The sequence below is a fragment of the Podarcis filfolensis genome (assembly GCF_964270895.1).
Source record: "Podarcis filfolensis genome assembly, chromosome: Z".
In the NCBI taxonomy this organism is placed as follows: Eukaryota; Metazoa; Chordata; class Lepidosauria; order Squamata; family Lacertidae; genus Podarcis; species Podarcis filfolensis.
In genome coordinates, this window is record NC_139617.1 from 555,223 (window position 1) to 582,983 (window position 27,761).

The following is a 27,761-nucleotide window of genomic DNA, read 5'->3' on the forward strand; positions in this document are numbered from 1 at the left end:
CTGTGTCCAGTTCTGGGCACCACAGTTCAAGAAGGACACTGACAAACTGGAACGTGTCCAGAGGAGGGCAACCAAAATGGTCAAAGGCCTGGAAACGATGCCTTATGAGGAACGGCTAAGGGAGCTGGGCATGTTTAGCCTGGAGAAGAGGAGGTTAAGGGGTGATATGATAGCCATGTTCAAATATATAAAAGGATGTCACATAGAGGAGGGAGAAAGGTTGTTTTCTGCTGCTCCAGAGAAGCGGACACGGAGCAATGGATCCAAACTAGAAGAAAGAAGATTCCACCTAAACATTAGGAAGAACTTCCTGACAGTAAGAGCTGTTCGACAGTGGAATTTGCTGCCAAGGAGTGTGGTGGAGTCTCCTTCTTTGGAGGTCTTTAAGCAGAGGCTTGACAACCATATGTCAGGAGTGCTCTGATGGTGTTTCCTGCTTGGCAGGGGGTTGGACTCGATGGCCCTTGTGGTCTCTTCCAACTCTATGATTCTATGATTCTATTCTATGATTCTATGATCATGTACAAATGGAGGGTTGGGAAAAGTTACAGAGAATGAATTTAATATTCACTGATTGCATACTAGGGTGGTTCATAATTTATTTATTTATTAAATGCCTGCTCCAAAGGTCTTCTCTTTCTACACTAGGGATTATATAGCTATATCTGAAATTTCATGCATTTCAGTTAATATCTTGACCCTGCTCCACTGAATTGACATTTCAGCCTTCACGACAATATAGGAAAACGGCTATTTTCATGAAGGAGGGTCCCTAGTGTAGTACCTTTGCTACCATTTTCAAAAAAAAGTTTTTCATGAACCGCCCTATTGTACGCTGCTAAAAGATAATTATATGAAAATGTTGTATAGAGGGTATATTACAGGGTTAAAAAATCACAGAGTTAAAAACTGGCAGTGATCTACCCCCTTTTGGGGGGTTCAGGTCAAAGCTGTTGAGCTTCTTTGGGGCGAGTTTGTGATCTATGACAGACGTCCAGTGATCTACCGGTAGATCACGATCTGCCTGTTGGGCCTGCCTGTAATATAGGAAGAAATGATTTGATCCTAAACTTATCTCTTGAAGAAAGTGCATCCAAGGCCCTAAGCTTCAGCCGACTTAGCCCCCTAGACATAAATCTGGCACTGACGGAGACCGTAATACAGGGGTGAGCAAGCTTTTTCGGCAGGGTCTGGTCCCTCAGACCTTGTGGGGGGCCGGACTAGATTTTGGGGGGGAAATATGAATGAATTCCTATGCCCCACAAATCACCCAGAGATGCATTTTAAATTAAAGGACACATTATACTTATGTCAAAACATGCCCATTCCTGGACCGTCCGCTGGCCGGATTGAGAAGCCGATTGGGCCGGATCTGGTCCCCGGGTCTTAGTCTGCCTATCCATGGCATAATAGAAAGGAGAGAAGAGGGAAGAGGGAAAGCACAAGGCTTGGAGGAGGAGTCAAAGCTGCTGAATTATGCCCCCAGCCAAACTCTCTTTGGGAAACACCTCTCAGCGAATGGTCAGGGATGTTCCGTCTCAGCAACAGGTGGGATTGGCCAAAGCTAAAGAGAATTTCAGACCCGAAGGTTCACAGAGAGGAGAAGCAGATGGCAAACATCTAAAAGGAACTGGAAAATCTCTCTCTCTCTCTCTCCTTCCTTCTTTCCTTCCTTCCCTCTCTCTTTCTCTCTCCCTCCCTCCCTCCCTCTCCCTCTTCTGTGATGGGAAGAGCCCCTGGTTATCAAACCTTCGGTTATCAAACCTTCAGAGGTACAGAAGGGGCACTGGGGGGAAAACTACGCAGCTTTCTCTCCTGATCCACCACAGCTCAGCTGTGAAGAGAGCAGAATCGCATTGAATGAGTTGCTCATGACTCCTCGACCTAACCTACCTATCATCTATCTATCACCTATCTATTGATCATCTATATATCTTATATCTATCTATCATCTAATCTACCATCTTATATTTTCTATCTACAGTGGTACCTGAAACTGTTCTTAACCTGAAGCACCACTTTAGCTAATGGGGCCTCCCGCTGGCGCCGCACGATTTCTGTTCTCATCCTGAAGCAAAGTTCTTAACCCGAGGTACTATTTCTGGGTTAGCGGAGTCTGTAACCTGAAGCGTCTGTAACCTGAAGCATATGTAACCCGAGGTACCACTGTATCTATCTATCTATCTATCTATCTATCTATCTATCTATCTATCTATCATCTATCTAATCTATCGATCAATCAATCAATTCTATCTATCTATCTATCTATCTATCTATCTATCTATCTATCTATCTATGCGAGTGCAGGATTTAAGTATGAGCTCAACAAACTGTAGCTTAGGGCCCCTGTCTCTCTCAGGACTGGTGTTATATGGTCTCTGCGGCCGCTCCCAGTTCCCAGTCTGGCTGCCGCATTCTGAATTAGTTGTAGTTTCTGGGTCACCTTCCAAGGCAGCCCCACGTAGAGTGCATTGCAGTGGTCCAAGTGGGAGATAACCAGAGCATGCGCCACTCTGGCAAGACAGTCAGTGGGAAGGGTCTCATCCTGCATCCCAGATGGACCTGCCCTGGACACAGAATGGACCTGTACCTCCATGGATCCAAAATGACCCTCAGGCTGCACACCCGGTCCTTCAGGGATACAGTTGCCCCATTCAGGACCAAGGAGTCCCCCACACCCAGCAGCCCCCTGCCCCCCCAAGAAGAGTACTTCTGTCTTGTCAGGATTTAACCTCAATCTGCTCTATCATATAAGGAAGGAAAGTGGGTACAAACAGCTCTTGGGGGGGGAATTCCCACCCTCCACACAAGTATCAAAGCAGAAGTTTGGAACAATGTCCGCCTGCTGCAGCATCATCCATCTCTGTCCAATACATCATTTTCACTGGTACCCCAAAGGGGTAAACCAGCAGGAATATTTTGGGGGCAACTGGGATGGCAATGGTCACATCGTGTCTGTCGTTCGTTACAAAGGCAGACAAAGCTTTTTGAGAGCCCTAAACGTCAAGATCCTATGGGAAGGATTAAGCGGAAAGGTTACCCTGCAAATAGTCGGCATGGCAGCCGAAGTGAGCCAAATGGTGTTCTAAAATGAGCTGCCGGGCTGCGAGCCACTAAACAGCCCCACAAGAACATGCAAATATTTTGTTCCAACTTGAATAATCGCGTTAATCCCTTTGTCACGCAGCCAACCTTAGAGCTTAGTTTCCATGGTGTTTGGAAGACAACTTGGCACACACAGAAGGAGGCAGCAAGATGAAATGTTTGGCCTCCCATAGTTGCTGCTACTCAAAATAGAGCATGAAGGACCAGGTGTGCAGCCTGGACACCATTTTGGACTCAGAGGTGTTCATGAAGGCGCAGGTCCATTCTGTGTCCAGGGCAGCTCCATTTGGGACACAGGATGAGACCCTACCTGCCCAGAGTGGTGCATGCTCTGGTTATCTCCCGCTTGGACTACTGCAATGCACTCTACGTGGGGCTACCTTTGAAGGTGACCCAGAAACTACAACTAATCCAGAATGCGGCAGCCAGACTGGGGACTGGGAGCAGCCCCTGAGACCACATAACACCAGTCCTGAGAGACCTGCATTGGCTCCCAGGACGTTTCCAGGCACAACTCAAAGTGTTGGTGCTGACCTTGAAAGCTCTAAATGGCCTGGTAGAGGAAACTTTCCTCTGGTTGTCACTATTGAGAGGATGCCAGCAAGGTTGAACCTTTCTGTAAAATAAAAGTTTTAAATCAAGTCTCGCCAAGGCCATATAACACCAGTCCTGAAAGACCTGCATCGGCTCCCGGGACTTTTCTGGGCACAATTCAAAGTCTCAGTGCTTACCTTGAAAGCCTTTGACGGCCTCAGCCCAATAGACCGGGGTCCCTCTTCCGAGGGCCTTCTGGCGGTTCCCTCCCTGTGAGAAGCGAGGTTACAGGGATCCAGGCAGAGGGCCTTCTCGGTAGTGGCACCCGTCCTGTGGAACGCCCTCCCACCAGATGTCAAGGAAATAACTATCTCACTTTTAAAGGACATCCGAAGGCAGCCCTGTTTCAAGAAGTTTTTAATGACTGGTGTTTCAATCCAAAAAATTTTTTTCCTTCCAGTAGCACCTTAAAGACCAACTAAGTTAGTTCTTGGTATGAGCTTTCGTGTGCATGCACACGAAAGCTCATACCAAGAACTAACTTAGTTGGTCTTTAAGGTGCTACTGGAAGGAAAAAAAATTTTTTTGTTTTGACTATGGCAGACCAACACAGCTACCTATCTGTAACTGGTGTTTCAATGTATTTTTAACCTTCTGTTGGAAGCTGCCCAGAGTGGCTGGGAAAACCCAGCCAGATGGGCGGGGTAGAAATAATAAATTGTTATTACCACTATTATCACTATTACTATTATTATTATTATTATTAGACTGAGCTAGGGAGGCCATGTTCTGACCCCCACATCTCTGGGGCTGCAGACCAAACTGCATCATTTTCAACCTGGAGATTGATCAACAACAAAAGTGTGGATTCTTCTCCCTGTCATCCTCTTTGCAGTTATTTTAACTGCATGCCAGGAACTGTGTCTGCTTGGCTGGGACCCCGACATAAGCTTCTGTGATATAAATCACATTTTATTTTTATGCAGCTTGTCTGGCCGGCTTGCTACGCAGGCAGGTCAAAGGCTGGGCAGGGCGCCAGGGGCAGAGGTTTCCCAAAAGGTCTCCATTGCATTGCAGTGAACATGCAGCCCTCGCTCTGCGTGTGCCAACTGGGGGCCCTGGCACAGCCCTGCCCTTTTATGGACCTTGGTTGTCTCGTCTGGGACCCCTAAACGTATTTTTATTGCATTTCTCCATCGTTCAGGGCGAGGAGTTTTCTGTCCACAGCAGGAATCTTAAGAGCCATGGAGTTTTTTGGGGCGTGGCAGGTCAGGGCCGTCTTGACCCAGGGGCGCAAGGGGCGTGGGGCGCCTGGGCGCCAAATTCTGAGGTGCACGGAAGCTGCCTAATCTCTTAACTATCTACCTGTTATGAAAGAATCAATCATTTTGATCAAGCTAGAAAAACAAAAGACATCTATATATAGTAGGGCGGTTCATAAAAAACCTTATTTTTTAAGACCTGCTCCCAAGGTTTTATCTTACTACACTAGGGATTATATAGCTATATCTGAAATTTCATGCATATCAGTTAATATCTTGACCCTGCTCCACTGAATTGACATTTCAGCCTTCACGACATAGGAAAATGGCCAAGTAAACAGCTATTTTCATGGACATCATCATCATCATCATCATCATCATCATCATCATCATCATTATTATTCTGTCTCTCTCTCTCTCTCTCTCGACTGCATCAGACAAACATGGCTACCTACCTGAATCTGATGTTTGTAGTTATTTTAACTGCACATCTGGAACCGTGGCTGCTTGGCTGGGACCATAGTACTCTTCCCTAAGCTTCTGTGATGACATAAATCCCATTTTACTTTTATGCAGCTCGTCTGGCTGGCTTACTACACAGGCTAGGCAGAGGTTTTCCGAAAGGTCTCCATTATGTTGCAGTGAACATGAAGCCCTCGCTCTGCATGTGCCAACCGGGGCCCTGGCACAGCCCTGCCCTTTTATGGACCTTGGTTGTCTCGTCTGGGATCCCTAAACATACTTTTATTGCAGGGGATTTCCCTTTCTCCCTCTTTTAAAATTAACTTTTATTTGCTTCTCACATTACTACTTTGATCCATTCAAAAGAAAACACCTTTTAACATTTTTTGCCGTACGTTGTATATATATGTATCCAAACATCCTTTTGCAATTTCACCCTTAGTGTCCCTATGACCTTCCCTCCACCCATGCTTGGCCCCATTAGATTGATTTCTACAGTATATCCTTTATTTGTGTTCAAACAGTATACTGTATTTTTCCATGCCTTCTGACAGTTCCCTCATTGCGAGAAGCAAAGCTACAGGGAACCAGGCAGAGGGCCTTCTCAGTAGTGGCACCCACCCTGTGGAACACCCTCCCATCAGATGTCAAAGCGATAAACAACTACCTGACAGTCAGAAGACATCTTAAGGCTGTTCAGGGAAGTTTTCAATGTGTGACATCTTAGTGTATTTTTGGTCTCTGTGGAAGCCGCCCAGATTGGTTGGGGAAACCCAGCCAGATGGGCGGGGTACAAATAATAAAGTATATTATTATTATTATTATTATTATTATTATTATTATTATTAATATTAGACTAGGTTTCCCCCCTAAAAAATAATGTCAAAAATTAGGGGGGCGTCTTGTACATGGATATCTCTCCCCCCGCCATTTTCTTAAATCTGAGTCCCCAAAAATAGGGGGCATCTTATACATGGGGGCATCTTATGGACAGAAAAATTTTGTGCTTTAGATATTAGCCCATATAATCTTGTAGCTCTTTCTATTGTAACTTTGTGGATTTCAGTCTAAACATATAAATCAATTTCATTCGGAACACTGGTTTTTCCCATAGATTCATCTACACATTCCCACTCTTTCTTTAAGTTTTGGTTAGAATGTAATCTGATTGCTGTCATCATTTTGGCCAATTCAATGAATTCACAAAATTCAATTTGCCCTTCTGCCACTGAAAGGACTTTATCTCCCTTCCAGTTTTTTGCCACCAAAATCCTGGAGGCGTATAAGAATTTTTTTTCTTGTTGTTGGGGATGTCCCTATTCCTAGAAGAAAGGCTTCTGGGCCAGACAATCCATTTAGAGAGATGGGAAAGGTTATGGAAAACCGATATAAACTTTACAGCCTGCTATCTGATTAAAGAGAATATAATGAAGATGTTCTATCGTTGGTACCTCACCCCAGTAAAATTATCAAAGATGTACAAAAAGCACTCAAATCTCTGCTGGAGGGAGGTGGGGACAATGTGCCACATGGGGTGTAAGGTGGTTAAACAGTTTTGGATTGTGATACATGAAGAGCTCAAAAAGATACTTAGGAGTTCAATTTCTAAAAAGCCAGAATGTTTTCTGCTGGGCTTAATATCTAGTGACATCCCCAAGGATAAAAGGAATGTATTCCTTTATGCAACAGCAGCGGCCAGAATATTAGTGGCAAAAAAACGGAAAACAGACAAAATTCCAGAATTACTAGAATGGCAAGCTAAACTTTGTGAATTTGCAGAGATGGCAAAGTTAACAGCATCAATTAGAGGCTGTGCTAATAAATTTTTTTATAAAGAGTGAGAATGCGTAAAGGATTACATGAAAAGAGTTGGCTTCGGAGTCTAAAATTGATATGCGATAGTTTAAAGGGCTCAAGGTTATAGGATGATATTAAAACAAATATGGAACAACAAATATAAACAGCTGTTAACTCAACAACAAAAACAGCAACAACTGTAAAGAAGATCGTACATGGGTGAAGGGAAGCAACAAGTTTAGGGGGAAGGAGGTGAGGGCATTAATTGAAAAATTGTTAAAGATATATATGGGACCTAAGAGATTAAGGATAAGGAACCAAAAGGAGACAGGAATTAAGGAATAGTAAAATAAGGGAATCTGAGAAGAATCAGTACAAATGAAAATATGAGACTCAAGGTTTTGTTATATACTGTTTTGACTTGGATGTGAAGTCTTTTGTTGTAAAGATTGTACATAAAATGAATAAAGAAGTGTTACCCGGGGGCGGGGGGGGGGGGAGAGAAGAAAGGCTTCTGGTCTTTTTTCAAATGTCATTTTGAACACCCATTAAAATTATAAATATTACCCCAGAACTTTTTGATTTAATCGCATTGGGGCGGGGAATTTTCGGTCTGCAGCAGGACTCTTAACAACCATGGAGGGGGTTTTTTGGGGGGTGGTGGCAGGTACTACTAGCTGAGACCCTCCACCCATTTCCTCCCAAGCCACAAAACTAATAGCATCCCTCAGAAATTGCCTTCGTCGTTGACATCCGTTTCCGCGTTTCCGCTTCCTTCACCATCATTTTTCTCGCACATGTGGGTAACCTCGGTGAAGCCTCTGGGCTATGCGTTCTCCTTTGGGTGTTCTCAGTGACAGTGAGGAGAGAAGATGTCACAGTTAACAGGAGATGGAGGACCAGGGAGGCATCCGTGGTTGCTTAGCAACCACCTATCGGATGCCACCAAGGCCTCCGAGAGGAGGCTGGTGGTGCAAATGGGTATTCCCTGGTCTCCCACTACTTTGGGTGAGGTGGACTTTCTTTCCTTCTCTTTTTATAGTAATGTTGATTAAATTTCCATTTTAACAATCTAATAAATACCACATTAAAAACATTCCAAATGATAAAATCACCAAATGATCCAAATATTAAGACAAATAGTAAGTCTTTGGTTGACTTCCCATGCTCTGAGGTTCGGGGGGGCGGGCGTGATGGGGATTTCACATTTGTGCGGCTTATCTTAATTAGTCCAGGTCATTCCAATAAAACATTCCGATCTTGATCCTTCATTTATTTTTAACAGACTCTGAGTTCGCCGGCAAGTGGGTTGGACCAATGTCATATGTTTCTGTGTGGATATTTATTTTCTTTATTTCTCTCTTTATATTCTTTGTAGTCCAACAGTCTGTCCCTGGCGTTTCTCTTTCTCTTTCTTATGCCTGTGATTTTCCACTGCGACGCGTCCTAAGGTGGAGGAAATCTGGCTTTCTGCCATTTGTACCAGGCATATGTTCAAACTTCTTTGTTTTATCTCCTTCCATGACAAATCAGCCTGCACTTTGGCTAGAAACCATCATTTCCATCATCTATTCTTGTCAATCCGTTGAAGGTAATTGCAAAATTCACAAATCATTTCTATGCAGGTAATTTGATAGCTAGACTATAATCATAACAATGATGAAATACTCTTTCTTTCTTTCCCCTCCCACTTACGCACATAAACAATCAGGCATGCAGTCCTTACAGGGAGGTTGGCCAAATAAGATAGCAAATACGAAGTATATCAAAAAGAAATAATGGAGGCACATGCCCCCCTTCCATTCCGACATAGGGTGAGGTGGACTTTCAGTACAGAATCAGGTAGATAGCTGTGTTGATCTGACGCATTCGAAATATATTAAAAAATAAAAACATTGTCCAGTAGCAGCTTAGAGACCAACTAAGTTTGTTCTTGGTATATATAAGCTTTTGTGTATCTGAAGAAGTGTGCTTGCACATGAGAGCTTAGACCCAGAACAAACTTAGTTGGTCTCTAAGGTGCTACTGGACAATTTTTTCAGTACAGAAGTTAGGAAGCCAAGAATATAGGACTGCACTTGAGAGATCCTGGCCAGCAAGGCAGTGTAGCCCTGCCCTTTTCCTGAGGATTCCAGATTTCCTTTCTGATTAGTTAAAAGCATGGGTAGGCAACCTAAGGCCCAGGGAGCGGATCTGACCCAACCACCTTCTAAATCCGGCCCGCAGACGGTCCGGGAATCAGCGTGTTTTTACATGAGTAGAATGTGTCCTTTTATTTAAAATGCATCTCTGGCTTATTTGTGGGGCATAGGAATTTGTTTATTTCCCCCCTCCCTTAAAATATAGCCTGGCCCCCACAAGGTGAAGTAAACAGCTATTTTTGTGGAGGAGGGTCGAGATATTAACTGATATGCATGAAAATTCAGATATAGCTATATAATCCCTAGTGTGGTAAGATAAGACCTTTGGAGTAGGCATTTTCAAAAAAAAGTTTTTTATGACCCGCCCTACCGTACAAGCGGTGGGTTGGCGCTTTAAACTGGCCATTGGCAGCCGCCTCGGCTGCCCAAAATAAAATCGAGATTAAAGTGACTCATCCGTTTACAATGGATTCATTCCTTGACACCGCGGACGTCAAGAGAAGATACAGAGAGGAACGTTTCGCCACAAGCCAGAGAGGGCTGAAGAAACCAGAGAGGGAGGGAGGGAGGGAGGGGGCAGCCACCCAAATATTTTGGCAGCAATGGAGGCGAGAGGAGAAAGAGAGAGCGAGAAAGAAAGAGAATGTGCAGTCGCTATGCATTAATATCCCAGAGCAGTGGGGAAAGCTATGGAGGCGAGATATTAGATTGACTGCCTGTTACACAATTAAGGAGAACTGAATGAAAATGATGCACAGGTTGGACATGACCCCAACCGGACTTGCTAAAACGTACAAATTAAAATCCAACTGAAGTTGGAGATTCAACAGAGCAGAAGGAACGATGTTTCCCATATGGTGGGGATGCGAAAAAATGGGGGGGGGGCGGTCTGGAATACAATTTATGAAGAACTAAAAAAGATGTTTGAAACATCCTTTGAGAAAAGGCCAGAAGCATTCCTAACAGGTATTGTTACAAAAGACATCCTGAATGATAAGAAAAGTGTGTTTCTAAATGCCACGGCCGCTGGCAGGTTGTTGATAGCTAAAAATTGGAAAGGGGACACTGTCCCCTCAATAGAGGACTGGTTAAACAAATTACCGCACCTAGTTTCTGGAGAAGGAAAACAAGAAAAAAAATATTCTGAATCTCAGAATCCAGAACAGCAAGAGGGATAGCTGTGCAGCGAAAGCAGCAATCCCTCTTGCTGTTCTGGCTTCTGGGATAGCTGCACAGCCTGCATTCGCTCCATAAGACGCACACACATTTCCCCTTACTTTTTAGGAGGGAAAAAGTGAGTCTGAGTCTTATAGAGCAAAAAATACGGTATGTGAATTTAAAGAACCGGATAAAATGACTTCAGTCGAATCAAAAACTCAATATGGAACTGATTAGAACAAGCATGTCCAACAGGCAGATCGTGACCTGAACCCCAAAAAACGGGGCTTTTCCTCCTAAAAAAAGCTCAACAACTCTGACATAGATCCCTGTCAGTTTTTCACTGTGAGTAGATCACAGTCTCTTGGGAGTTGGCCACCCCTGGCTTAGAAGAATATATGACAAAACATTGTTCCAATTTCTTGATATGTATGGACTGAGTTTGTAAAGGTTTGGGGAAGTTATTGTAAGACTGTAAGATCATTCTGGGGGTTCAAGTAACCACTATATATATAAAAAACACAATGACTAGTTTAAAATATACCAAGAAGGTCTAGCTGTGGTGGAGGGAAGCCATGATAATAGAACAAGATAGACACAGAATGGAAAACGGGAACTTTATCAATATCACATCTTACATTGTATATTCTGTATATCTTAGAGCATAGATTCCATGTTATAATAATCAAACGAAATAAAGACTTGCAATACGAATATGAATATATATATATATAGATATATAGATATATATGGCGGTTCATAATTTTTTTTTTAAAAAATGCCTGCTCCCAAGGTCTTATCTTACCACACTAGGGATTATATAGCTATAGCTGAAATTTCATGCATATCAGTTAATATCTTGACCCTCCTCCATGAAAATAGCTGTTTACTTGGCCATTTTCCTATGTCGTGAAGGCTGAAATGTCAATTCAGCGGAGCAGGGTCAAGATATTAACTGATATGCATGAAATTTCAGATATAGGTATATAATCCCTAGTGTAGTAAGATAGGACCTTGGGAGCAGGCATTTTTTAATATAAAAAAAAGTTTTTTATGAACCGCCCTAAATATATATATCCCAGAGCAGCTGCCGGCCACTAATGGGAGACACCATCCAAAACCTCTGGAGGGCACCAAATTGGGAAAGGCTGCCCAAGAGTTAGAGCACACACAGGCACAGCCCAGGTGACTTAAAACACTCTGACTGCTGGTCCCTTGTAAATAGCTGCTTTCCATATGTCCCTTTTCCTGCCTGGGGTGGAGTAGTCTTGATGCCTTACTAAAAAAAGGTTGTGTCAAGGCCTACATCGACGTGGCACCGTTTGTGCAATTCACAATTTGTGCCAATGGGGTTTTCAAACTAAACTGCCACAGCAGGGCCCCCCAATCTGGACTGGCACCTTGGCACAGGCTGGTGTGTGTGTGTGTTCCTGCCCAGAAACCTATGTTCCCACTGTGGAAGGATGTGGGGATCCAGAATTGGCCTCCAAAGTTATGGTTAAAACCGTATTTATGGAAGACAATCATCTTACTTGGCTAAAAAAAAATAATAGCTTCCAAAAAAACCTACAAACGCCTGTGTTTCCTTCTAACAGACACGACACAAAAGGAAAAGGGAGGATGAGGGAGGAAGAAAAGAGCAAACTCTAGCACTAGATTTGGGTTACGAAGTTTTTGCAAAGGCCAGCAGGAGTGGACAAATTGGGAATGGCATAATCCTGGCATAATTAGCAGCTGAATCCCATCATCTGATTCCTATGCATATTTACTCACTGCAGCCTAAGCCTTTAAGCTGACATCGGAACTTGGACACATTTAGGAATGTGAAAGGAGCTGTTCGTCTTTGTTACTGCTGCCGCCACTGTAACCCTAAACACATCTACAGTGGTACCTCTAGATACGAACAGGATCCGTTCCAGAGCCCCATTCGCATCTAGAGGTAAACGTATCTAGTGATGGCACGTCTGCGCACATGCGCGTCACTTTTCGCCACTTCTACGCATGCACGTGATGTCATTTTGAGCGTCTGCGCATGCGGCAAAACCCGGAAGTAACGCGCTCCGTTACTTCTGGGTTGCCACGGAGCACAACTCGAACGCACTCAACTCGAAGTGTATTTAACCCGAGGTATGACTGTATTTCTCTTCCAGGCACAACCCTAAAACGATTCAAGCCATATTTGGTTCCAAAATTTGGAAGTCGGCTCTTTGCTTTCCAAACCACCCTAAATATCTTCACAGAAGCTTACGAAAAGCTTGGCCTGTCGCTTCACATGCAAAAAACCAAAGAGCTGCACTAACAAGCACAAAATAATACCTCTGCAGCGCCACAAATCCAGCTCAATGGTGTATGTTGGAAAGTGTCGATCACTTCTCCTACCTAGGGAGTTATCTTTCCATAAGGGCCGACATTGATGCCGAAATCCACCACTGCCTGAGCTCTGCGAGTGCAGCTTTCTCCCGAATGAAGAGCAGAGTATTTGAGGACTGGGACATTTGCAGGGAAACCCAAATTTGCTATGGTACTACCAACCTGACTGTCTGCTTGTGAAACATGGACCACTTATCAACGACGTCTCCAACTCCTCGAAAGATTCCATCAACAGGGTCTCCAAAAAGTTTGGGAAGACACAGGAGAACTAATGCCAGCGTACTGGAAGAAGCAAAGATCGCCAGTGTTGAAGCAATGATTCTTCAACATCAACTTTGGACTGGTCATGTTGTACGGATGCCTGATGATCATCTTCCAAAGCAACTACTCTATTCCAAACTTAAAAATGGAAAGCATAATGCTGGTGGTCCACAAAAGCGGTTGAAAGATCTCAAGGCGGATCTTTAAAAATGTAGTATAAACACTGACAACTGGGAAACACTGGCCTGCGAGAGCTCCAATGGGAGAACAGCCTTGACCAAAGGTGTCAGTGGGGTTTGAAGACACTCAAACTCTGTATGCAAGGGAGAAACACGCTAAGAGGAAGGCACACTTGCGGGATCAACTCCCGCCTGGAAACCAATGTCCCCACTGTGGAAGGACGTGTGGATACAGAATTGGCCTCCACGGTCACTTACGGACTCATTGCTAAAACCGTGTTAATGGCAAACAATCTGACTCAGCTACAAGGGATCGCCAAAGAAAGAAGGAAGCCATGCCTAAGCCATTGTAAGGGTCCCTTCCAACTCTACAATTCTGTGATCTCCACCACTTCCTTCTCTACAGGGAAAACATTTGGTTTTTGTGCTGTGCTCTCCATGTTACAAAACCACCATGCCCCACTGCGTCCCTCCAAGTGGGAAGGGAAATAAACAGGCCCTGCAACATCTGGCTGAGCATCTGGCTGCTGTGTCCTAGGCTCAGTGGTTTAGACCACAGTGCCACCCGCGTCCCTTCTCATGAGGGTAGTAGGACTCAGTGGGTATGGTCAACCTGTGGACGACTATGAATGACCGCAATTAGTCCTACAAGAAAAAGCAAGGGAAAGTATGCAGATGACCAAAATTAGCTTTAGCATGTGTAATGAGACCAGAATCCAATATCTCTATTCAGACCAGACAGATAAGCCAGGAGGAGAACACTTCCATCTCCTGGGACATTCAGCGCAGGATCTCCAAGCAGCTGTCATACTGCAAAAGAATTTCGGAAATAGACTTGAGAGAAAAGTGGCTGAATTGTAACTTATCACTCAGCTGAAAACTATGGAGAGACCTGGTCTGAATAGAGATATTGGATTCCTGTCTCATTGCATATGCTAAAGCTATTTTGGGTTATCTGCATACCATCCCTTGCTTTTTCCTGCAGGACTAATTGCAGTCATTCACAGTCGCCAACACGTTGACCATACCCATTGAGTTCTACTACCCTTCGGAGAAAACCCCGCCCCACCCTCCCTCTATATATCAGGGGGACTTCTGTTTCCGTGTATCTGAAGAAGGGCACCTGCACATGAAAGCTTCTACTGAGAACAAACTTAGTTGGTCTCTAAGGTGCTACTGGTCAATTTTTTAATTTTTTAAATTATTTTGACTGTCAGACCAACAAGGCTACCTACCTATATTTCGTTATGTACAAATGGCTTTAGATACCTATTAGGTCCATCAGTGACCATATAGCACACATTCAACACACACAAAAAGTGACAAAATGTTGTTGACAAATGACAGCTGGACAGATCAAGGGCCCCATGACTTTCAGTAGCTGAGGGCCTCATCAAACCTAAATCCAGCCCTGGCTCTGCCCGATTGTGAGATTGCCAATGGGTACAGAGAAAACGGGGCGATTCTGAGATCCTGAGAGAGGCAGCCCCTTCCATTGCACAGCCGAGGGAAAGAGCCAAGCATTTCAGATCACAGAAAGCAAAAGAAAAGTTGACATTAATTTGTTGGCAACTGACAATGCACAGGAACCTTGCCGGCAACAACATTGCACCCTTTGCCACCTTCTAGTTCTGTTAGGAATTTTTTTGGATAAAAAGAAGCACAAACTTTCCCTCCAGAATAAGTTGGGGAAGGGGGATTACCCAAGCTAGCAAGAACCGTACTAACAGTTAGAGACAGTCGCCTGCAGCAGCCAGAGGCTTGGACAGCCTCTTCTAACCCTCAGGCTGGAAGATGCCTTGGAGAGGTGTTAGAGGAGAGAGACAGACAGACTCACACTGAGACAGACTCACCTCTGACCTGCTGCCTGGATGATGCCCAGGAGGAGAGACTGGGGAGCGGCTGCTTTGCTCAGGAGGAAGGAAGGGGAACTAAGATCTGGAAGCAGCTGAGCCAGAGGGATGGTGCTGGCTGGGTGGAGCATTGGAGCGTGAGGTGGGAGGGCGAGGAGGAGGGGGGGGGATGCAGGCGAGCCTGGACGGTCCTGAGGCGCAGACCCGGATCCTGCTGCTCCAAAGGGATGGAGCCAAAGGGAAGCGACATGCATATAAAACATTGGAGGTTTCATCTGAAGAAGGCAATGGAAGAGTATCCAGGGTTCTGAATCTGAGCCAGGGTGCCCTGCCCGATGGTGAGATTGCCAACAACGGGCTCAGAAAGAAGTGGGTGATTTTGAGAATCTGAGAGACGGAGCCTCTTCCATTGCACAGCCAATGGAAAGAGCCAAGCATTTCAGATCACAGAAGGCAAAAGAAACGTGGCACATTAATTCGTAACCCACAGGAACCCTGCCGGAAACAACACTGCCCTCTTTGCCACCTTCTAGTACTGCTAGGAATTTTTTTGGATAAAAAGAAGCATAAACTTTCCCTCCGGAATACGTCGGGGAAGGGGGATTCCCCAAGTTAACAAGAAACTTACTAACAGAGACGGTCGCCTGCAGCAGCCAGCTGTCTTCTAACCCTCAGGCTGGAAGATGTCCTTGGAGAGGTGTTAGAGGAGAGAGACAGACAGACTCACACTGAAGGATCCTCTGACCTGCTGCCTGGATGATGCCCAGGAGGAGAGACTGGGGAGCGGCTGCTTTGCTCAGGAGGAAGGAAGGGGAACTAAGATCTGGAAGCAGCTGAGCCAGAGGGTTGGTGCTGGCTGGGTGGAGCCAGTGCCTGTTTTACATATAAGCTCAACAAGCTCTAGTTTAGGGCCCCCTCCCTTGGCCCCCCCCCAAAAAAAATTAACGTGAAAAAACCTGGATGTACATTTCCAAAAGAGAAGATAAAAAACAAATAAAACCGACATACAGCAACCATGTTTTTTGTTGTGTAGCCTCCTATGATGTAAGTCATAGGCCCCGCCTGCTCGCCTGCTCCTCAAACTATCACTGCTTTGCTCATTTCTATATATAGGGTGCCGACATTCTGCATGGACTGGTTGTCTGGCAACATGTGCAAATGGCTTGAGATACCTATGAGTTCCATCAATTACCATATAGCATTTATTCAACACAAAAAAGTGGCAATTTGTTGTGGACAAAGGACAGCTGGACATATAAAGGGCCCTGTTACCTTCAGGTAGCTTAGGGCCTCATCAAACCTAAATCCAGCCCTCAGTCAATCAATCAATCAATCAATCAATCAATATCTGTCCATCTGTCTGTCTGTCTATCATCTATCTATCATCTATCTATCTATCTATCTATCTATCTATCTATCTATTCATCTATCTATCATCTATCTAATCTATCAATCGATCAATCAATTATCTATCTATCATCTATCTATCTATCTATCTATCTATCTATCTATCTATCTATCATCTATCTGTGCCAGTGCCAGATTTATGTATAAGCTCAACAAGCTACAGCTTAGGACCCCACTCTCTTGGGGGCCCCAAAAAAATTTAAAGCGGGAAAAAACCTGGATGTACATTTCCAAAGGAGAAGATAAAAAACAAATAAAATAAAGCTGACATACAGCAACATTGTTTTGTGTTGTGTAGGCTCCTATGATGTAAGTCATGGGCCCCGCCTGCTAGCCTGCTCCCCAAACTATCACTGCTTTGCTCCTTTCTATATATAGGGTGCCTACATTCTGAATGGATTGGTGCATGGCAACATGTGCAAATGGCTTGAGATACGTATTATTTGTTGTGGACAAAGGACAGCTGGACATATAAAGGGCCCCATTAACTTCAGTAACTTAGGGCCTCATCAACCCTAAATCCAGCCCTCTATCTATCACCTATTAATAATCTATCTATCTATCTATCTATCTATCTATCTATCTATCTATCTATCCATCTATCTATGCCAGTGCTGGAATTATGTATAAGCTCAACAAGCTGTAGCTTAGGGCCCCACTAACTCTCTTGTGGGCCCCCAAAAAACCTAAAGGGGGGGACTGGATGTACATTTCCAAAATAGAAGATAAAAAACAGCTGAGCAAGAGGGTTGGTGCTGGCTAGGTGGAGTACAGGCACAGGGGGTGGGAGGGCAAGGAGGGGGGGTGCACACTTAATAATAATAATATTACAGTATTACATTCCAAAAAAAGAGAACATCTTCTAACATTTCTTCCTTGACATTCTGCAAATATATCTCCATATATCATTGTACATTCCCCAGCCCGTAACTTTCCTCCCCCTAAATAGTGCTCGGCATAATTTAGTTAATTTAATATTCTTTTAATGTTGCGTTAAAGCAAAATACTGTATTTTTCTGTCTATAAGATGCCCCATGTATAAGACGCCCCCTATTTGGGGGGACTTGGGTTTAATAAAATGGGGGGGGAGATGTATCCATGTATAAGACACTCCCAAATTTTGGACATTGTTTTTTAGGGGGGAAAACCTAGTGTTTTAAATGGAAAAATATGGTACTTTACATTGTTGTTTAGTCGCCTTAGTTATGTCTGACTCTCCGTGACCCTATGAACCAGAGCACGCCTTAGAAACTCTCACTTTTCTTCTCAAAGCTTCTCCTTTTTTATGTCCATTGAGTTTTCTTGGCAAAATACTGGAGTGGTTTGCCAGTTCCTTCTCCAGGTGGATCACATTTAGTCTAAACTCTGGGCTATGACCTGTCCATCTTGGGTGGCCCTGACGGCATGGCTCACAGCTTCTTGGGGTTATTCAAGCCCCTTCGCCACAAGGCAGTGATCCATGAAGGGGCTACTTTACTTTTTGTTGTTGCTGTTTAGTCGTTTAGTCGTGTCCGCTTCTTTGTGACCCCCTGGACCAGAGCACGCCAGGCACTTCTGTCTTCCACTGCCTCCCGCAGTTTGGTCAGACTCATGTTCGTAGCTTCGAGAACACTGTCCAACCATCTCGTCCTGCGTCATCCCCTTCTCCTTGTGCCCTCCATCTTTCCCAACATCAGGGTCTTTTCCAGGGAGTCTTCTCTTCTCATGAGGTGGCCAAAGTATTGGAGCCTCAGCTTCAGAATCTGTCCTTCCAGTGAGCACTAAGGGCTGATTTCCTTCAGAATGGATAGGTTTGATCTTCTTGCAGTCCACGGGACTCTCAAGAGTCTCCTCCAGCACCATAATGCAAAAGCATCAATTCTTCGGCAATCAGCCTTCTTTATGGTCCAGCTCTCATTTCCATACATCACTACTGGGAAAACCATAGCTTGAACTATAAGGACCTTTGTCAGCAAGGTGATGTCTCTGCTTTTTGGGATGCTGCCTAGTTTTATCATCACTTTTCTCCTGAGAGAAGCAGGCATATTTTGATTTGGGACTGCTGTCACCATCTGCAGTGATCATGGAGCCCAATAAAGTAAAATCTCTCACTGCCTCCATTTCTTCCCCTTCTATTTGATAGGAGGTGATGGGACCAATGGCCATGATTTTAGTTTTTTTGATGTTGTGCTTCAGACCATATTTTGCGCTCTCTTTCACCTTCATTAAGAGGTTCTTTTATTCCTCCTCACTTTCTGCCATCAAAGTTGTGTCATCTGCATATCTGAGGTTGTTGATATTTCTTCCAACAATCTTAATTCTGGTTTGGGATTCATCCAGTCCAGCCTTTCGCAGGATCTATCGGGCATATAAGTTGAATAAGGGAGGCAATATACAGCCTTGTCGTACTCCTTTCCCAATTTTGAACCAAGCAGTTGTTCCATATCCAGTTCTAACTGTAGCTTATTGTCCAACATAGAAACCCATAAAATCTTCTCCAACTTTTATCCTGACTTTGCGAACATCAGCCTATCAGTCAGTTTCTTTGGGAACAATGTTTTGCCATAGACTCCTCTACACATTCCCATTATTTCCTGAGTTTTTGATTCGGTTGTCATCCAATGGCTGCTGTCGTTTGGGCCAATTCAATCAATTCACAAAATTTTACTTGCCAATCCGCTACTGATGGGACTATATCTCCCTTCCAGTTTTTGGCCACTAAAATCATAGTGGCAGAATATTTTTTTCTTATCATTGGGGATTTCTTTTTTCACTATACCCAGAAGGAACGCTTCTGGACTTTTCTCAAACGTTATTTTGAACCTCTTTTTTAGTTCTTCATAGATATTACTCTAGAACTTTTGGATTTTATCACATCCCCCCATACACAATACCTTGTTCCTTCTGTTGTCTTACATCTCCAACACGAGTTTGATTTTAATTTACTGTGGTACCGCGGGTTACAGATGCTTCAGGTTACAGACTCCGCTAACCCAGAAATAGTTAAGAACTTAACTCGGTTAAGAAATTTGCTTCAGGATGAGAACAGAAATTGCACAGTGGCGGCAGCGGGAGGCCCCATTAGCTAAAGTAGTGCTTGAGGTTAAGAACAGTTTCAGGTTAAGAGTGGACCTCCAGAACTAATTAAGTTCTTAACCCGAGGTACCACTGTATATGTTTTAGCTCATCTGGCAGGGGTCACGTCCACCTGTACCACATCTTCATTAGATTTTCCTTGATTGTGTAACAGGCAGTCAAATTGACATCTTGTCTCCACAGCCTTTCCCACTGATCCATCCTGATCGCATACTCAAAATCCTGGCTCCACTTAATCATAACCTCCTTTACCTCTTTGTCTTTCAATTCCCATTGTGGGGAGGGGGGGCACACTTGAGGCATCCTGCACCAAAGCTGGTTCAGTGAGATGGAGCGAAAGGGAAGCAACATGCATATAAAACCTTTGGAGGTTTCATCTGAAGAAGGCAATGGAATAGTATCCAGGGTTTAATGTGAACCAGGGCTCAGCCAAAATTATCATTTCTTCCCTGACACCCATCCTGGGAAAAATCTGCTCAAAGGAAGGCAGATGAATAAATGAGCGAACCGTGTTTCGGTGAATGGCTCAGCGCTGGAACTTGTGAAGTCCTGAAAACTGGGATTTGTCCTCTTTTCCTTTCTTTTCTTTAAATAATTTTTATTGCATTTTACATTGTTATCTTTTCCACAAATATATCTTAACAAATAATAACAGATTAACCCCCCTCAACTTCCCCTTTTGGTTTTTTACATGAAAAAAATGGTCCTGCTTACAATACTTCAGTACTATATTCTTAAATGAAATGTTGTTCTATCCTGACATTCAATCATTTCAATGTTTCTGTTGTTAATTGTCAGTGTCTACTCAAACCCTGTGAGCGAGTCCATTTCTTTACATTGATTCTGTATATACAACATAAATGGTTTCCAATCTTGTCTCAAAGTCTTTCAGTTCATTTCGCCATTTCAGCAAATTCCACCAGTTTTTTATCACTTTTCCATCTTTGGGTGAATAAAACCCTCACCGCAGTTGTAGCTGACGTGTCCTCTGATCATGTGCAGAGTGCAACCTTCCGCCACCCCACCCCCCGCAATATCTTGTTCCGTTCATTGAAATGCCTTCACTGCATTTTGGCTAGTTGCAATATCCAGTTCAAAATGCTGGCAATTCTTTTCGATGGCTAGTTTGTTTTTTTAAAAAAACCTTTCTAAACCACCCTTCCTAACATAAAAAGATATACAGCTGGCTGTGACACAAGGGGTGTCTTCTCTGTGAGATTGCCAATGGGCACAGAAAGAACGGCGCTATTCTGAGGATCCGAGAGAGGTGGCCAATTCCATCACAGAGCCAAGGAACACATCGCACACTGAGAGCCAGTGTGGTGTAGTGGTTAAGAGCAGTGGACTCGTAATGTGGTGAACCGGGTTTGCGTCTCCGCTCCTCCGCATGCAGCTCCTGGGTGACCTTGGGCCAGTCACACTTCTCTGAAGTCTCTTAGCCTCACTCACCTCAAAGGGAAAGGAGATTGTTAGCCGCTTGGAGACTCCTTCGGGTAGTGATCAAGTAGGATATCAAATCCAAACTCTTCTTCTTCTTCTTCTTCTTCTTCTTCTTCTTGGGCAAGAGCCAAGCATTTAAGATCATAGAAAGTAAAAGAAAAGTGGCACATTAATTCGCAACGCACAGGAACCCTGCTGGCAACAACATTGCCTCTCTTTGCCACCTTCTGTTAGGAATTTGTTTTTGATAAAAAGAAGCATAAACCAACTCTCCCACAGGAACATGGGGTGAGAGGGCGAGGAGGAGGGGAGGGATGCATACTTTTTATTTATTTATTTTTATTTCTTCTTACAGTATTACATTTTTAAAAAAGAGAACATCTTCTAACATTTCTTCCTTCACATTCTGTAAATATATTTCCAATTCCCAATAGACTGCGATCTACTCACAGTGTGAAAAAAACCTAGCAGTCCATTGTTGTTGGACGGACCAAAGTTGTTGAGTTGAGCTGGCGGGGGGGGGGGGGGACACAGAATAGTTGATCTTTTATTGGGAAGCCAGAGTTGTTTGATCTTTTTTCGGAAAAGCAAAGTTGTGGAGCTTTTTTAAAGGAATCTAGAGTTGTTCAGCTGTTTTTGGGAAGCCAGAGTTGTTGATCTTTTCTTGGGAAGGCAAAGTTGTTGAGCTTTTTCGGGGGGTAGGAGGGGATCACTGAGGGGCCGGAAATCTATCAGGATCTACCAGGAACACCCCATGATCTGCCAGTAGGTCGCAATCTACTTTTTGGACATGCCTGGTATATTTGATGTGTGTGTGTGTATGCAATATTAAAATAACAACAACAACAATAATAAAAACAACTTTCTTGGGCTCCATGATCACTGCAGATGGTGACAGCAGACATGAAATTAAAAGACGCCTGCTTCTTGGGAGAAAAGCGACGGCAAAGCTAGACAGCATCTTAAAAAGCAGAGAGTTCCTCCTCAGGAACTGTCCTAGAAACAATACTCTTCACCCTAAAGCTGTCCTGTTAATGCACGGTCTGCTCCAGGTCCCTAGCAACGCAAGCAAAAACAAGGAAAGGTCACGATTCTGGAATTAAGTTTGGCGAAATCCAGCAGAAGAAGGTGTGGTGGCCCTTCATATAAAGTCAGCCAAAACCCCGTGAAAACTAATCTGGATCCCATATACGGCTCACGATTCCAGCCCTGGGTGGCTTTCTAGTTTTTTTCCATTGCTGTAATTCAAAATTATCTCCCCGCCATGTATGTACACAGTTTAGATAGCTGCACAAAGGAGAAATGACTGAAGCGTTGAGGAATTTTTAGTGTCGAGAGGGAGACTGAGTGTGGGGTGGGGGAAGGACAGAGAGACAAAAGCTCCTTCAGAAGGCAAGGAGCAAGGAAAGCAATGCTACTATACGGTGCAACGTTGGTTTTCAAACACTGCAAACCCGGAGGGAAGTGTTCCGGTTGGTGGACTTTTCCCAGAAGCCGAACGTTCTCCGTTTTGAGCACGCTCAGGCCTGTCTCGATCTGGGGTGCAAGGGGGTGTAGGGAACCAGGGCGCCGGATTCTCGGGGGTGCCCAATGTATACCTATTGTATACAGTGGTACCTCTACTTACGTGCCCCTCTTGTCACATATCCTTTGAGATACGTGCGCAGCAAGCCTGGAAGGATTGCGGAAACCTTGGGATCCGGCCAGATCTCCGGAACGGATCCCGCCTGCAACTGTACCAGCCCCTCTCTATTGGCAGCAGTGAAAAGCACGGGAGTGAAAGTCCCTGCCCCCACCCTCTGCTACTCTGTTACTCCATGGCGGCAAATATTCCTGATGAGTAAGGAAACTAAAAGCTTTGAGTTTCCCCCCCCCAAAAAAAAAATTGGGGGTGGCTAAACTAAATTACAAAAGTAGGCAGCGTTTTAAAAATCCGAGACATCACCTTGCCAACAAAGGTCCTTATACTTCAAGCTATGGTTTTCCCAGTAGTGATGTATGGAAGTGAGAGCTGGACCATAAAGAAGGCTGATCGCCAAAGAATGGATGCTTTTGAATTATGGTGCTGGAGGAGACTCTTGAGAGTCCCATAGACTGCAAGAAGATCAAACCTATCCATTCTGAAGGAAATCAGCCCTGAGTGCTCACTGGAAGGACAGATCCTGAAGCTGAGGCTCCAATACTTTGGCCACCTTGTGAGAAGAGAAGGGTTCCTGGAAAAGACCCTGATGTTGGGAAAAATGGAGGGCGCAAGGAGAAGGGGACGACAGTGTTCTCGAAGCTACAAACATGAGTTTGACCAAACTGCGGGAGGCAGTGGAAGACAGGAGTGCCTGGCGTGCTCAAGACAGCCCTGGTTCTGCTTCTGATTTGAGTGCCACACTTCCGCTTTGAGTGTTACGCTGAGGTCTGTTTTGCGGTCTCCAAAAGAGGTTGAAAGATCTCAAAGCAAATCTTTAAAAAATGTAGTACGAACATCGGCAACTGGGAAGCACTGGCCTGTGAGTGCTCCAATGGGAGAACAGCCTTGACCAAAGGTGCCGTGGGCTTTGAAGACACTCAAACTCGGGATGCAAGGGAGAAACGGGCGAAGAGGAAGGAAGCCTCGCTGGGATCAACTCCCGCCCAGAAACCAATGTTCCCACTGTGGAAGGATGTGTGAATCCAGAATTGGCCTCCACAGTCACTTACAGACTCACTCTTAAAATCCATATTTATGGAAGAAAATCTTACTCGGCTACGAGGGATCGCCGGAGAAGGAGGAGGAGGAGAAGGAGGAAGAGGAGGAGGAGGAGGAGGAGGACAACAACAACAACAACTTGTCCTATTGCAGGCAGGAAAGCAAAGTGACTCTGATTTTTTATTCTGGAAAAGTACAGCTTTGCTACCAGAAAGAGAACTGGCTTTTTCATGCTTGCTGGAAGAAAAAAAAAGCAATTTTCCTGCTTACAAATGTGCAAAGCAGGATTTAAAACAAAATGGTGAAGTAAATTCTAGACTGCAATATGCCCTTTTGTTATGTTGTAAGCCTAAAGTGGCTTATCTCCTGCCAATGAAAACCCAGGAGCTTGAGGAGTTAAAAGTCCAACGCTGATTGCAAAGCAATAGGTTACAGCCAGATTGTTCTGCAAAAGTACAACCCCGCCCAGTGGTTCTGGTAGTGGTGTTGATAAAGTTTCAAACAAAGGATTCCAGTTTCCACTGGTTGTATGAAGCATATCCTACTGCATTGTGGGCAATGTGAGGAAGGGATTAACGGGTCAAACCCTTCCTGGCAAATTTGCTGGGAAAATCCGAAGTCCCCCATATTAAATATATTTCGGAAGACAGGTGAAATGATATTACACTGGTCATGGCAAAGTTTCTCTCGGAGGTTATAAGAAACAAATATCGTTATGCCCTAGATCAGGCATGGCCAAACTTGGCCCCCTCCAGATCTTTTAAGACTGCAGTTCCCATCATCCCTGACCACTGGTCCTGTTAGCTAGGGATGATGGGAGTTGTAGTCCAAAACAGCTGGAGGGCCAAGTTTGCCTATGCCTGGTGCACACCATCACCTCATTTTATGTTTAATACACATGTGTAATAAGGAGTGGCCATTTGTGCCGATTCAGGTTTGATTCTCACCCATTTCTGTCAACTAAGCTTGGATTCCCACCGTGTGCTGTTACATCAGGCATCTTCAACCTGCAGCCCTCCAGATGTTTTGGGCTACAACTCCCATGATCCCTAACTCACAGGACCAGTGGTCAGGGATGATGGGAATTGGTCCAAAATATCTGGAGGGCCGAAGGTTGGGGATGCCTGTGTTACATTGTGTTAGTGTGCATGCCGTTTGCACCATGTAGCGGTTCTAGCTTTGAGCTGTATCTTTGTGATCCACAATTAGCTGTACAGTGGTACCTCTGGTTGCAAACGGGATCTGTTCTGGAGGTCTGGCTGCATCCCGAGGAATTTGCAACTGGAGGACCACTTCTGCGCATGTGTGCGCGGCAACAACCAGAAAAAAAATTCCTGGTTTGCTGCGTTTGCATCCCAAAAATTACGTATCCAGAGTAAGCAGAGGTACGACTGTATTCCTGCCCCAATTGGGGGGGGGGCGGCAACTTGCAAAATCCTCAATTTCATAAAGCAACAGGTTACCATAACTTTCCTGTTAGAAGTACACTGAAGGATTTCTAGGGATACACATTATGACATTTATTTTGGCCCTTTGGGCCACCACCACCACCACCCCTTTCAAGCTTAAAGGTGTGAGATTAACTCATCACAACCCTCTGTTTGGGGCAGTTGGTGGTATTGCAAAAGCAACTGCTTTGGGGCTATGTTGGAAAGTGTATCAGAAACCAGGCGGGGGACTAAGGCAAGGAGACAAGGCACCAAGGAAAATTGAGGCAAAGAGCGCTAGTAAAACCATGGAGGCTCACTTTCAGAAAAGGCCACATTGCTTCACATCGGCTGGGAGAGAATCCTGAGCCTGCAATGTGTCTGCGGCCGCCACCCAATGGGAAATAAAACTAATTTCATTTGGTATACAGTGGTACCTCTGGTTAAGTACTTAATTCGTTCCAGAGGTCCGTTCTTAACCTGAAGCTGTCCTTAACCTGAAGCACCACTTTAGCTAATGGGGCCTCCTGCTGCTGCCACACCGCTGAAGCACGATTGCTGTTCTCATCCTGAAGCAAAGTTCTTAACCCGAGGTACTATTTCTGGGTTAGCAGAGTCTGTAACCTGAAGCGTCTGTAACCTGAGGTACAAATGTATATCAATTCTTGGCAAACGTAATAAAACGGAGACAAATGGAGACTTGGCTTGCTTTTCCAAACAGGAACGAAGTATAAGCACGGGGCCTCGGAAGAGGTTTCCAGTGTATTAGTCACTGCAGAAGAAGCCGCGGGGAGAAAAAGCTTTATTTGGAAATGTTGGAAATGGAGGGACACAAAATGGGAGGGTTTTGGCCGCTTCGCTGCAAAGCATGTTTGGAAGAAGGCGACAACTTTCACCCTAAACGCTTGCTTTAGGAGACTCCTCCTCAACACCAGACATGGAATCGTCTACTTCCTTCAGAGTGTTGTAAGAACTGTAGGTCTCCAAGATATAAATTCAATGTTCAATAATGTACAAGGCAAACATGTACATAAAGATGTAAACCACGTGTCTGAAACAGCACAAGAAGACCATCCTGAAACCATTTGGACTCTACCCAATTGACCTCACATGTTCCTCTGCAGGGAGGAAAGCAATGGGGTCACTGGCAGGTCACTGGCTCCCCCCAAAGAAGCTAAACACCTTTGACTCGCCTAAAAAAGCTCAACATTTTTGCCCTGCACTCCCCCAAAACGGGACTTTTCTCCTCCCTAAGAAAAGCTCAACAACTTTGACCTGAACCCCCCCAAAGTGAGTAGATCACTGCCAGTTTTTAAATCTGTAGGCAGATTGCAGTCTCTTGGGAGTTGGCCACCCCTGCAAATAATTAATCAAATATTAAAACCTTGCCAAAACAGGGCTGTCTTCAGATGTCTTCTAAAGGCCAGAGAGTTGCTTATTTCTTTGAGATCTGATGGGAGGGCGTTCCACAGGGTGGGCGCCACCACCGAGAAGGCCCTCTGCCTGCTTCCCTGTAACTTCGCTTCTTGCAGGGAGGGAACCAGAAGGCCCTGGGGAGAGGGACCCTGGCGTCCGGGGTGGAGGCACTCCTTCGGGTCTACTGGGCTGAGGTCATTGAGGGCTTTCAAGGTCAACACTGACTCTTTGAATTGTGCCTGGAAACGTCCCGGGAGCCAATGCAGGTCTTTCAGGACCGGGGTTATGTAGTCTCTGCAGTCCCAGTCCCCAGTCTGGCTGCCGCATTCTGGATTAGTTGTTGTTTCCAGGGCATCTTCAAAGGCAGCCCCACATAGAGCGCATAGCAATAGTCCAAGCGAGAGGTAACCAGAGCATGTGCCGCTCTGGGCAGGTAGGGTCTCATCCTGCGTCCCACAAGGAGCTGCCCTGGACACAGAATGGACCTGCACCTCCATGGGTCCAAAATGACCCCCAGGCTGCGCAGCTGGTCCTTCAGGGGCACAGTTGCCCCGTTCAGGACCAGGGAGTGCTCCCCACCTGCCCACTCACAACAGTACTTCTGTCTTGCAGGATTCAACCTCAACCCGTTAGCAGCCACCCGTCCTCCAACTGCCTCCAGACACAGGACCTTCACTGCCTTTACCGGTTCCAATCTGAAAAAAGAGGGTACCATCCACATACTGATGAATGCCCATTCCCCAACCCACTGGTGATCTCTCCCAGCGACTGCGAGAACAAGCCAAGACGGCGAGCAAAGCTGGAAGGTTTTGAACTTTTAGGTTTGCTATCTTTTGCTTTCTGCATTCGCAGGGCCAAAAACCTTCACACATCACCTTCAAAGTGAAGGAACTCACACACTCCAGACCAAGTTGGGAGACTGTAACCAAATATGGCAGCTTCTGACGGCGACAGCTCCCTGTTTTGCAAAAGGGTTTGGCACCACCAAGGATGGGAAAGGAGAAACTGGGTTGGAATTTATGGGGGAAACCTCAGCAGAAATACCAAAATGGGGGGGGGGGATAATTCTGTTTACAAAGGCCTCTGTCTAAATATTTGACACAGAATTAAAAATTCTGCTCTTTATACTCCGTGACTCTTTGGCTTCTGTTAGTGTGAGCTGTGGGTTCTTTCTAAGCCATAGGATAAGAGCAG

General features: G+C 44.9%; 1 protein-coding gene and 1 long non-coding RNA gene across 4 annotated transcripts in view; one reads left to right on the forward strand and one right to left on the reverse strand.

Annotated features, from left to right (window-relative positions):
* FHL1 (four and a half LIM domains 1) overlaps positions 1 to 15,800 on the reverse strand; it is a 66,274-nt gene extending 50,474 nt beyond the window's left edge. Inside the window, exons 1-2 of one of the 3 annotated variants that reach the window (XM_083595472.1) lie at positions 15,781 to 15,800; positions 14,998 to 15,039 (exon numbers count right to left, since the gene is read on the reverse strand). Coding sequence is in view for 1 of the 3 variants with exons in the window: in XM_083595474.1 (XP_083451600.1) it covers positions 7,899 to 7,959 (61 nt within the window). In the remaining 2 variants the exon portion in view is untranslated. Of the gene's footprint in view, positions 1 to 7,898; positions 8,033 to 14,997; positions 15,040 to 15,122; positions 15,598 to 15,780 lie in introns of those variants that run through there. The other 2 variants (XM_083595473.1, XM_083595474.1) reach the window with 2 other exon arrangements.
* Positions 800 to 27,659, forward strand: LOC310754069. Its single transcript, XR_014543590.1, has 3 exons — positions 800 to 1,548; positions 1,985 to 2,160; positions 27,180 to 27,659. It is a non-coding gene; the product is annotated as an uncharacterized lncRNA (long non-coding RNA).
* The last annotated feature ends 102 nt before the right edge of the window (positions 27,660 to 27,761 follow it).